At 38.7% G+C, this 12,437-nt stretch overlaps 1 protein-coding gene across 9 annotated transcripts in view; it reads right to left on the bottom strand.

The window, feature by feature from the left end:
• Positions 1-12,437, bottom strand: part of NUP88 (nucleoporin 88) — a 32,403-nt gene that overhangs the window by 18,062 nt on the left and 1,904 nt on the right. For 4 of the 9 annotated variants that reach the window (XM_006102739.2, XM_014468077.2, XM_023744059.1 and 1 more), the window contains exons 2-5: positions 9,549-9,718; positions 7,999-8,124; positions 4,997-5,083; positions 382-558 (exon numbers count right to left, since the gene is read on the bottom strand). In XM_006102739.2, coding sequence (XP_006102801.1) covers positions 382-558; positions 4,997-5,083; positions 7,999-8,124; positions 9,549-9,718 — 560 coding nt within the window. Of the gene's footprint in view, positions 1-381; positions 559-4,996; positions 5,084-7,998; positions 8,125-9,548; positions 9,735-10,730; positions 10,806-12,437 lie in introns of those variants that run through there. The other 5 variants (XM_014468080.2, XM_023744064.1, XM_014468078.2 and 2 more) reach the window with 5 other exon arrangements.

The following is a 12,437-nucleotide window of genomic DNA, read 5'->3' as shown; positions in this document are numbered from 1 at the left end:
ATGTCTAACCACCCCCACAATATATTGTTCATATATGATACACAATAAATGCTTTTTTGGTTGACTACACTTTGTGAAAACAAATTCAGTCTTATCTTAAGTGATTATCCAAGAATACTATCGCATTTTCCCATATTAATATGAATAAATGAAAGGTCCTATGATCTGTACCAGATCTTTCTCCAAATGGTGCAAGCCAAGCAACACCTTCCACAATTCAAAAACAGATCCCACATCAAACCATGGCAATAAACACATAAATAAATAAATAAATAAATAACTCCAACTATGACAATAAATAAGTAAATAAGTTGAACTATGACAATCTCTACTGGAGCACAAGCTGGGCTTTCATTTAGATGGGTCACCTCCTCAACTTACCTGTGTAACAGACTAACATATGTAAGGAAAGTCTCCCCATTCTCATATAAGATGTACAGTGGGTATGCCACTACTTCATCTTTGCCTTTTTGTCCAAAAATATTCTTCGGGATGGCTGCCAATGGCCCAAAGTCAAATGCAACTGCTGTTTCTCCTAGAGATGCAGTATATGCCCTCCTGAAAAGAGATTTAAAAACCAACTTGTTGAAAAAAAAAATCAAAATGTCCAATAATAGGAGATGGGATGGAAGTGTAGTCAACCAATAGAGAATACCAAAAAACTATGATTATAAAGAATGTGAAGCAACATTGGAAAATCCTCATAAAATTAAGTGAAGAAGGCCATAAAATTATATAATGCTACTTTAATTATAAAGACACACAAATAATAAAAATATACACATAGAGATATGCACAAACACAAATAAGAAACAGGAAGAAAACATGAAAACATCAATAGTTACACCTGAATAGTAGGATGCATTTACTCCACAAATATTTACTAAGTATCTGCTCTGTGCCAGGTTCTGTTGCAAGTTCTAGGAATACACCAGTGAATTAAACAAGGACCTGCTCTTTAGTAATAGAGACCTACAACAGAGAAGTAAACACATAACACAAAGTCAGAAAATGATGCTATGAAGAAAAATAAAGGAGGGTAAGAGGTTATTGATGGAGGTGCTGTTTTTTAGAGGAGGTGGTCTGAAAGGATTCTGGTAAGAGGATACTTGAGACTTTAAGGAAGCAACAGAGCACATCTGGGTTACGTAGGGAAGGAGCAGTTGAGGCAGAGGGAAGGACACATGCAAGGCTCTAAGGTGGGAAGGTGGTTAATGGTGTCTAAGGAATGGCAAAGAGACCAAGGTGGTTAAAGTTAGAGAGCCAAGGCACAGAGGGAGAAATGAAGCTGGAGAGGGGGCAGTCAATGGAGTGTGGAGAGCAAGAAAATAGAATGATCTGATTTATACCCAAAGTATCACTCTGGTTGCTATATTGAGTTCAGACAATAGGAGACTACAAAAGATTTCATTTTCTTAATACTTCACTATAGTTTTCCCAATTTTCTATAATAAATATATATTATCTTTTTTAAAAAATATATATTTTATTGATTTTTTACAGAGAGGAAGGGAGAGGGAGAGAGAGTTAGAAACATCGATCAGCTGCCTCTTGCACACCCCCCACTGGGGATGTGCCCTCAACCAAGGTACATGCCCTTGACCGGAATCGAACCTGGGACCCCTGAGTCCGCAGGCCGACGCTCTATCCGCCGAGCCAAACCGGTTAGGGCTATACATTATCTTTATAATCAGAAAAGATAAATGATAAAACATGCTGTTTTTATAATTTTAAAATTTAGTGTAATTGATTATTCAAAAAGATTCCAGAGTAATACAAGGTTAATGAATATGGTTAAAATAAAACCACAATTTCATACAGATGATAATCAACATCATTCTAAGTAAGGTATTATAAGTACCATATCATAGTTTTTTTTTATCACATGGAAAGGTATATATATGGTTATCAGGAAGCTAAAAATGAGAAATCCCAATATCCAGAATAAAAGAACTGCGTGAGTTAAACTAAAAAATTAAGACAATAAATGGGAACAGACAGACATAGAAATTAAAGAGACTTAAACTTCCAAGCCATTAAAACTTAGTGGGAACTTATCAAATTTAGTAATATTTCTAATTATCTATCTAATAATGATAATTGGTATCAATTAATAAGGACTTATCTGTGCCAAGACCCATGCTAAGTACTTTTAATGCATAATCTCATTTATTCTGCACAATAATCCTAATGAGCACTATTATTATTACTTTTTGTCTGTTATAAGTATTGCTACCCTAGCTTATTATTTTTAAAAATTTTTTTCCCTTTATTGATTAAGGTATTACAAATGTGTCCTTATCCTCCCGTTGTCCCCCCATACCCCCACTCATGCCCTCACCCCCCAGTGTCTATATCCATTGGTTAGGCTTATGTGCATGCATACAAGTCCTTCGGTTGATCTCTCCCCCTTAGCCCCACCCTCCCCTGCCTTCCCTCTGAGGTTTGAGCATCTGATTGATGCTTCTCTGTCTCTAGATCTATTTTTGTTCATTGGTTTATGTCGTTCATTATAATCCACAAATGAGTGAGACCATGTGATATTTATATTTCTCTGACTTATTTCACTTAGCATAATGCAGCCACTGTGGAGAAGAGTATGGAGTTTCCTCAAAAAACTAAAACTGGAACTCCCATTTGACCCAGTGATCCCACTTCTAGGAATATATCCCAAGAAACCAGAAACACCAATCAGAAAGGATATATGCACCCCTATGTTCATAGCAGCACAATTTACAATAGCTAAGATTTGGAATCAGACTATTATTATTTTTTATATCTGTGGAATAGTTATGGAAATGAAGCTTAATGCAACTGAATAATTTGCTCAAATGCCACAGCTGACAAGTGGAAGAGCTGAGATTAGAAGCTAGTTGTGTTGACACCAGAGCCAAAGCTCTGAACAGCTGCATGGCTCTCTTGCCTCTCATCTAGACATGTGTCTGTCAGAAGAAGGTATAAGCTATGGAAGCACCGCAGGGGAGAAAATGTCCTGACACCACAACAGGGCCTATCCCCTCCCAGAGGCAGTTACTTCCCTATTGTGGAGATGGACACACTGAAACTGAAGTAGCTGCTGCTGTAAGACATTAGAATCATTTAACTGAAACTTTCAATTCTGGGGCTATCAAAGAGAATCAAAGTGATCCCAGGTTGGTGGCAACCTCTAACTCCTAGTAGAAGCTGATGAAAATCCTCTGTGAAGGAACACACCCCAATTTGTGCTCTTAATATTCCCAAACATCAGTTCAATAATAAACTGAATTAAAGACTTACATTAAGACCCCAAACCATAAAACTCCTAGAAGAAAACATAGGCAGTAAACTCTCTGACACTGCTCTTAGTGATATATATATTTTTTGATACAACGGAAACAAAGAAAAAATAAACAAATGGGACTACATTAAACTAAAAAGGTTTTTTTTTAAATTCTCACCTGAGGATACTTTTTTTAAAAAATTGATTTGAGAGAGGGAGGAAGGGGGAGGGAAAGAGAGAGAAGGGAAGGGAGACGGGTGGGGTGGGGGGGATATCAATGTGAGAAAGAAATATAGATTGGTTGCCTCCTGCATGCTCTCCGACCAGGGAGATCTAACCCCCATCCTAGGTATGTGGCCTGACCAGGACTCAAACCCACTACCCTTTCGTATACCAAACAATGTTCCAACAAACTGAGCCACCTGGCCAGGGAAAACTAAAAAGTTTTTACACAGCAAAGGAAACAAGCAAAACAAAAAGACAACTTACCAACTGGGAGAAGATATTAGCCAGATACATACGATATGTGGTTAATATCGCAAATTTATAAAAAACTCTTACAACTTAACATATAATACAAAAAAAAAAATCCAATTTAAAAAATGCCAGAGGACCTAAACAAACCCTCCAAAGATGACATACAGGTGGCCCACAGACATATGAAAAGATGCTCAATGTCACTAATTAACAGAGAAATTAAAACCACATGAGTTATCACTTCACTCCTGTCAGAATGGCTATCATCAAAAAAATCAATAAACCACAAGTGTAGGCAAGGATGTGGAGAAAACTCTTGGGCCTTGTTGGTAGGATTGCAAATTGGTGCAGTCCCTATGGAAAAGAGTATGAAGGTTCCTAAAAAAATTTAAAATAGTACCAAAAAAAAAAAAAAAAAGGTAATAAAAACCCAGCAATTCCACTTCTGGGTTTCTATCTAAAGAAACCAAAAAAGATATATGCACCCCTATGTACATACGTAATAGCCAAGATATGGAAGCATCTCAAGTGCCCATCAATAGACAAATGGATGAAAAAGTTGTGGTACATATATACAATGGAATATCACTCGACCATAAAAAGAGAATGAAATCCATTTGTAACAACATGGAAGAACTGAGAGGGTATTATGCTAAGTGAAGTAAGTCTGACAGACAAAGACACACTGTAGGTGATCATGTGTGGTAATCACCAGAAAGATTGATCAGGAGGCCAGAGGAATCGGGTTTGTGAGTTCAAGAGTGACTGGGTTAGTGGTCAAAGTAGCCAGGAACTTGCCTCTGTAGTGGATAAGAAAACATAAAAGCCAGGGTCACAGGGGAATCAGAAGGGCTATCTATGTTCCACTCCAGGTTCTGGGATACTAGTTGCTGGTCTGGGAGTTCAGCAATCGGCTGAGTGAATAGCTGGTAGGCCTCTACCCCAACACTCTCACCTTTCACCTTTTCTGTACTTTGCAATATTAAAATTTATTCTATTATTCAAGATACAACATGGAGTCAGTTTCAGCCACTCACATTTCCAAACTTTCTTGAAAAACATATCAAGCTAGTAGTTACAAAGACATTCAGATTTGTAACTTCTTGTTATTTAGTCACATTGCTTACTTTTGCTTATTTCTCACCTTACCAAAAGCATGCTAAAGTCACCCCTGGAAAATTTGCAATCTCTATTAAAATTGCATTTATAACCTCAATAACCTAATTTGAAAAGCATATCATGACACAAATAAAAACTTACCCTTTATTGAGTATTAGACTTTCCTCTTCTGCTTCTGAAAGTACGATGACCTTAGTGGGTGTCTGGGGCTCACGTAGAGAGTAAATTCTAACAATCAAAAGAGAAGGAAGCCAGCACTTAAAATTCTCTTTCATTTCCCAAAATTGTCTTTTCTTCTACATCTAGTCAGTTCTTGAGAATTTTCCTACCAGTTATCACAACCATTTCTTTGTCAAAGATCTTGCTGTTACTGACAAAGTAGGTACTTCATTTGTTCTTTAACATTAGGAGGTTTCCTTGGGACCTGAAGAAATATTCTCCATCCTTACCCAAACTCTTTATTAGCCTACTCCATGGCATTGCACCTGTCTCTTCCATCCTAAATCCTTAGCCATACTTACCTTGTCTAGTCATCTCACTACTGCCCCTAAGTTTGCCAGCTTCCCTTCAAATATACCCATCTTCCTCGGCCTGTTAGACAACAAATCTCACTAGAGAAGGAACTACATCTCACTATTTTGACCAGCAGAGTGAGTGACGTGTAGCCTACAATACATGTTTCTGTGATATAAAAACTATCACGCCATCCCTATTTTCTCAAGGAAAGTTTAAAACTGAAAAAAAGATTTTTACCAAATCACTTTAATTTAAAATAACTTAAATTTTCACAGCATATATGGCTACTGTTAAAAGGAGAAAGAATTTTCAAAAGGTCTGTAATATTATTAGAAATCCAATGTCTCTTACGAAGTCTTTTTACAAATTAACAAAATTAATCACTTATTTTGTCTGACCCACTAAGGATTTTAAAACTTAGTCTGTTCCATTACCAATAAAATACCATCTAATAACTATTTTAAATGAAAATTTGATCCAGTTGAACACACATTCATTGTGGTCTTCCTATAAACTTTATTGACTTCAAAATATACATAAGCACAAAACAGTATATATTGTAATGGGGAATAGTGAAAAAGTAAATGCAACAGACATTGTGGGAATTTCTTGTTGCCCTGAAATTGTCAACAAAATACACAGCTTAGGAAAAGAGAAGTGCTAAATACCCCATGTCTAAAAAAGAACCTTTAATAATTGAGGTCAGATACTTCCTTTAAGGCTTAAGTGAGGAAGGCCTAGACCAGTGATGGTGAACCTATGACACGCGTGTCAGAGGTGACAGGCAAACTCATTTTTTTGGTTGATTTTTCTTTGTTAAATGGCATTTAAATATATAAAATAAATATCAAAAATATAAGTCTTTGTTTTACTATGGTTGCAAATATCAAAAAATTTCTATATGTGACACAGCACCAGAGTTAAGTTAGGGTTTTTCAAAATGCTGACAAGCCGAGCTCAAAAGGTTCGCCATCACTGGCCTAGACTATACTATCTCGCACTGTCTTCTTTTCCAGCATACATAAAAGACTAAGACAGAGGGTGTCAAGAGTCCTTAGGAGTACAGAACAATATTTGTAATGGGAGGTAATCCCTCCTTCTTTCTTTATCCCCAACTCCAAAACCAAATGGGTGGACAGGGAAGGCTCTAAGAGAAAGTGAGATTTAGGAGTGCCTGTAATAAAGGGAGATCAGTATCTCATTTGAGTTGAATGCCAGATGTGTTGCAGAAAACTACAGGCCACAGAGGGAATTCTTGGGCAAAACTGACATTCCATATCCTAGGGTTGGGGGCATGTGATCACTATGTGGTATCTAATATGAACATATCTGAAGGAGGGAGGCTGGCACAGCATAAGAAAGGACCATGGGATAGTATGCCCAGTTCTCTGTGGTCCCTGGAGGGCAAGGAAAAGGATCTTGGCAGTTACCATGACTCCATATGAACGACCAAAAAGTTTAAGTAGAGAAGGGAGGAATATCAAGTTTGGGGCTACTCTTGAGAGTGGGTTCAGGGCATGGACAGCTAATAGAGCCAATGGGAGACAGCTCCTTAATGATGGAGGGAGCTGCCCCAGAAAACACATACACCCCGTTGGTGCAGAGACTAGCACATCAACAGGCCACCAGCAGCAGGTGGAACTCAATTAATCTAGGATCAGGGATATGTCCCCCACCCTTCTGCCCCATCACTGACAGATAAACAGTTAGGTAAGATGTTTGCCTCAGCTACCCCATGCTTCCTACTCCCCCTATCAAGGAGTTACACCCAGAGGAGGCAGCCCCCTCCTTATACTTCACCCCTACCTCAAGGTGAGTCAAAGAGCAGATCATGCCCTCTCCACTCATTTCAGATGCCTCAAGGTCTGACCTGTGATAGGCCCAGTATAGTTTTGAAATAGATTTGAGATCGGAGTTTTAAATGGACAGACTTAGTTTTTATACCTAAAAGTAACCAGAAAGCTATGAGATCTGTATAAGGTGCCATTACGGGATCAAGCATTCAGTACAGAAGGAAGGTTTGGTAGAGCAGTTAAAAGCAGTGATTAAGAAAAATAAAACTGGAGGTATTTGTATCTCAGTTAGTAGAATCTCCCCATCAACTTTTTACATAAGGCAGATACAGAAAGTTAACTGATAAAAGAAATCTGTAGTTTTAGAGCATTTAATCATCGAGTACAAAACCTGAAAGGGATTTTAGAAATGATTAAATCTGCTCATTTTATAAACTGGAAACTAATGCTCCCTATAAAGAAGCTTGAGATCTCAAAACAGAAGTGGCATTGGGACAAGAATTCAAATCTCTCAATTCCCAATTATATTCTCTTTCTCCTGTCACATTACCACCAAAATGGTGACATAAAGAAAATAGTTTGTGGAAGATTATTTTATCAGTGCTTACAAGTCAGATTAGGATAGGAGAGACTGGAAGATTTTGAGAGGAAATAGCAGTAATTAAGGCATGTAAGTTAGGGCAGTTAGAATGTTGAGAATGGGGCTACAACAGCCATCAGACAAAGCATTCTAACATCCAAGGACCCCTTTAGTGGTACCTTGAGCTATTAACTGGAAAACAGAAACAGAACTTCCCTATTCACAAAGCTGTAAGACATAAAAATAAACTTTACCTTATTACATTGTCTGATGTTAACAGAACTATGTGGGGATCCAGCATTTCACTTGGATACCAGGCAGCATGCTTTAGAGTCAGAGAGGTAGAACTGGTGAAAAATCTCTCAGCAATTGGAGTGGTACTAAAATAAAGACAACAATTTTCCAAAACATTTTGTAGCTCTTCGATGAAAAACCTTCTAAAGAAAAACCTATTTTAACACTCTTTGCTCTGCTTTCCTTCAAATTTCTTTCACTTAAGTCTTGCTAGGAGAGTATTCAAAGCACCTACTCGATTAATATCAAAGAATCAAAATAAAAAGTATTTTTCAGATATATTACCTTATTTGATCTTTTTAGTAACCTTGTAAGAAAAATACAAGAGCAGATATTATCATTCCTATTGTAGAAATGAGAAAATAGAAATTTAGAAATACTTCAAAGGGACCCAACCTATAAATTACAGAGCTAAAGGTGGATTTCTATCTTATATTCTTTTCAACAGATCTTTCAGACTCTCACTTTTCTGAGTTTGTTGAAAAATAATACAAAAGTAAAACTTAATTGAACTTATGAACAAACTGCCTGATTCATAGGTAATAACTGCTATTAAAAAACTTTATTTCTCGCCCTACCAGGTTTGGCTTAGTGGACAGAGTATCGGCCTGTGAACTGGAAGGTGCCGGGTTCAATTCCGGTCAAGGGCACATGCCTGGGTTGCAGGTTCGATCCCCAGTAGGGGGCTTACAGGAGGCAGCCCATCAATGATTCTCTCTTATCACTGATGTTTCTATCTCTCTCTCTCTCTCCCTTCCTCTCTGAAATCAATAAAAATATATTTTACAAACAAACAAAAAACCTTATTTCTCACCCGGCGGGCGTGGCTCAGTGGTTGAGCATCAACCTATGAACTAGGACAGTGATGGCGAACCTTTTGAGCTCAGCATGTCAGCATTTTGAAAAACCCTAACTTAACTCTGGTGCTGTGTCACATATAGAAATTTTTTGATATTTGCAACCATAGTAAAACAAAGACTTATATTTTTATATTTATTTTATATATTTAAATGCCATTTAACAAAGAAAAATCAACCAAAAAAATGAGTTTGCCTGTCACCTCTGACATGCGTGTCATAGGTTCGCCATCACTGAACTAGAAGGTCAGGGTTCAATTCCCGGTCGGGGCACATGCCTGGGTTACAGGCTCGATCCCCAGTAGGGGGCGTGCAGGAGGCAGTGGATCAATGATTCTCTCTCATCATTGATGTTTCTCTCTCTCTCTCCCTTTCCCATTCCCTTTGAAATCAATAAAAATATGTATTTAAAAAAAACACCACCTTATTTCTACCTACTTGAAAAATAGCCTGACTTCTATTGAGAGAGCAACGTGATAATTCAGGAAGAATAAAAAGTATAGTCACACATATACTATAAACATTATTATAAGATGCCAATGTGCAGACCATCTGGAGTATTCACAGTAAACATACCTTAAGAACCAATGGTCTTGAGTAATTTTCTGTATGTATTACAAATTAAAAGATAACTAAATGGAAATACAACTTACCTACAATTCACTGTTGATTTTCCACCTTCAAATTCAGAATTCTTCCCCCATCTTTTAGGTAATTCTAATACCATAAGTCCTTTTATTCCTATAAGTGCTATGTGATGTTGTGTTGGACTTAGTAAGACTTGATAGATTTCAAACAGGGGTGGGTTTATGCAAAGCAATCTCTGAAATTAAAGCAAACTGGTCAAAATACTTAATTTTAATGTAAATATATGTGGCAATTACTTGAAAGCACAGTACTGCTTTAGTTTTCCATAACTGTAGGGTAATGAAGCATTCTGGATAATTACACTCGAGCCATTAACTGAAGAAATAGTTCTAACCATTTTGACTGGAATGTTATAAAATGCATCAAATTTCCCTACCTTGATAAATAAATATTGCACATAAATTTCCTCTTTATAATCAAGCTCCAGCCTCCCACTTCAGCCTCAACTCTCCACCATTCCCCTCTTGTACTTGACACTCCATTCAGATTAACTTGTACTTCTAGGTAATTATTATGCTTCTCTGCTTTTGCATACGTGTTTCTCTTTCTGCAATGCCCTCATTTTCCTTTTTTTTGGTAGCTAACACATTCTTGGAGGAAAGCCTCAATACACTTTCCTCCCCCCAAAATATCCCAGGGATGACTGCATCTTTTCTGGACTGACTCCTATAGCACCCTCTATTACAGTCTTATCACCCTGCATTCTAAGTATCTATTTACTTGCTCATCCCATACAAACTACGAATATTAAGAATGAATTACTTAGCCCTGACCAGTTTTGCTCAGTGGATAGAGCCTCGGCCTGCGGACTCAAGGGTCCCAGGTTCGATTCCGGTCAAGGGCAGGTACCTCTGTTGCGGGCACATACCCAGTGGGGAGTGTGCAGGAGGCAGCTGATTGATGTTTCTCTCTCATCGATGTTTCTGACTCTCTCTATCCCTCTCCCTTCCTCTCTGTAAAAAAATCAATAAAATATATTAAAAAAAAAAAGAATGAATTACTTATGAATCTGTCTTTCCTCTCTGTATCTTTAGCATAATATAACTCACTCTCAATATGTTTTAGTGAAGACAAATGAAGAACTCAGAAGCATTAATAAATGATAATTACTACATTATATTAGAAATAGTACAATAAGATAGAGAATGGGTTTAAGAATTTCTGTAGGAAGTAAAATGGTGCTTTACCTATGCAGGTATGGAAGTGTTTGTCTCGGCATCATATGTCCTCAAAAAACGTCACTTCTTCCTATTCTCGTTACCATGTTGCCTTTTTCTTTTCTTTCTACTTTCAGTAATAAACCATGAAATTGCCAACATATTGCTTATCCTTATGTATGAAGGATCCCACTAAGTCAAAGTCCTTTTAGACAAGACGTTGTGAATATGAGATTTCTATTAATTATTACTGATGTCTATAAGCCTGGTTGTTTTTTTAGTTGCCTTTTTGCTGATTCTGTTTTTCCTCCTGTCATGGTTCTTTCCTTCTTTTCCCTATCTTCTCAGCCCCCATTTTCTTTCTACTTGATTTTGACAGTCTACCTCACATCAAATAGAAGCCACCTTTCTTCTGCTACACACAATCCAATTACCTTAAATCACTTGTGACGATCAGAGTACTTAGGGGTTTTTGTTTGTTTTGTTTCTAAGGCACCACTTAAGCTTTTGTTAAACTTGCAACTCATGCTAAGCTGCTTTTTTGCCTATCTCAGAGTTTTGGCTCTTCTGGAAGATTGAGGGTCATTCAGACAAACACTAGTATTTACTGAGAGCTTATGTGTTCCAGGAGCTGAGTGAAATACTGGAAATACCTAAGAAAATAAGTAAGGCATAAAGAGGCCATGACTTGGTGTTTACTGTCTAGAAAAGTAGACAATAAATAAATATAAAAAATTTACTCATGACTGTGCCAAATGCTGCACAGCAATGTAGGGTACTAGTGAAATACTGTGTGTTGAGCATCTTGTAAGTTACTCTTGTAAACTGAAATATTAAAGTTAGTAGATTGTAGACCTGTGACCTATTTTCAAAACTGCAAAAATATATCTAGCACCTCTTTAGTTTCAAATCATTTCTCATCAACAAGAATCGGACAATGCCACACATTAGATGTGGCATTACAATGTTCGCCAAGTTTTTTAGTTTTTAATCTTTAAAAGAATCAGTTTATTACCAACTAGAGGCCTGGTGCATGAAATTTGTGCACTTGGGGCGGGGGGAGGGGGGGAAAGGGGGGTGTTCCTCAGCCCGGCCTGTACCCTCTCGCAATCTGGGAGCCCTCGGGGGCTGTCCAACTGACAGCTTAGGCCTAACCCAGCAGTCGGACATCCTTAGTGCGGCTGTGGAGGTGGGAGAGGCTCCCGCCACCACTGTTGTGTTCGCCAGTCGTGAGCCTTGCTTCTGTCTGAGTGGTGCTCCCCCTGTGGGAGTGCACTGACCACCAGGGGGCAGCTCCTGCGTCGAGCATCTGCCCCCTGGTGGTCAGTGCGTGTCATAGCAACCGGTCATTCCTCCGTTTGGTGGATTTGCATATTAGCCTTTTATTATCTACTAGGAGCCCAGCGCACAATATCACGCATCAGCCACTCACCTGCAGCTCTGCCTTGACACCCGAACCTGTCCATGCAGAGCTCCAGTGTACCTGGCCCAGCCCCCAAGTCTTCTGGCCTTCTCAAGCCCCCTCAGTCCCTCCAGTCGCCCCAGGCTGGTCCTGCCTTCTCTGGGCACCTCCCCGCTTCCGCCCTGTCTCCGGAGCAACACGGCGGCTCCGCCCCGTCATGGCTCCGGAGGAGAGCGTGGAAGCCTCCCGCCTGCTGCGCTGTGCTCCTTCCCCTGGCAGGTGGGCCGCACGGCACCCAGAGTGCAAGTGGTGTATCGTATGAAGCACTGGTGAGG

This window comes from Myotis lucifugus, unplaced genomic scaffold (genome assembly GCF_000147115.1).
Source record: "Myotis lucifugus unplaced genomic scaffold, Myoluc2.0 scaffold_426, whole genome shotgun sequence".
Taxonomy (NCBI): domain Eukaryota; kingdom Metazoa; phylum Chordata; class Mammalia; order Chiroptera; family Vespertilionidae; genus Myotis; species Myotis lucifugus.
The sequence above is the reverse complement of the archived record's forward strand: the minus strand, read 5'-3'. Positions and strand labels throughout refer to the sequence as shown.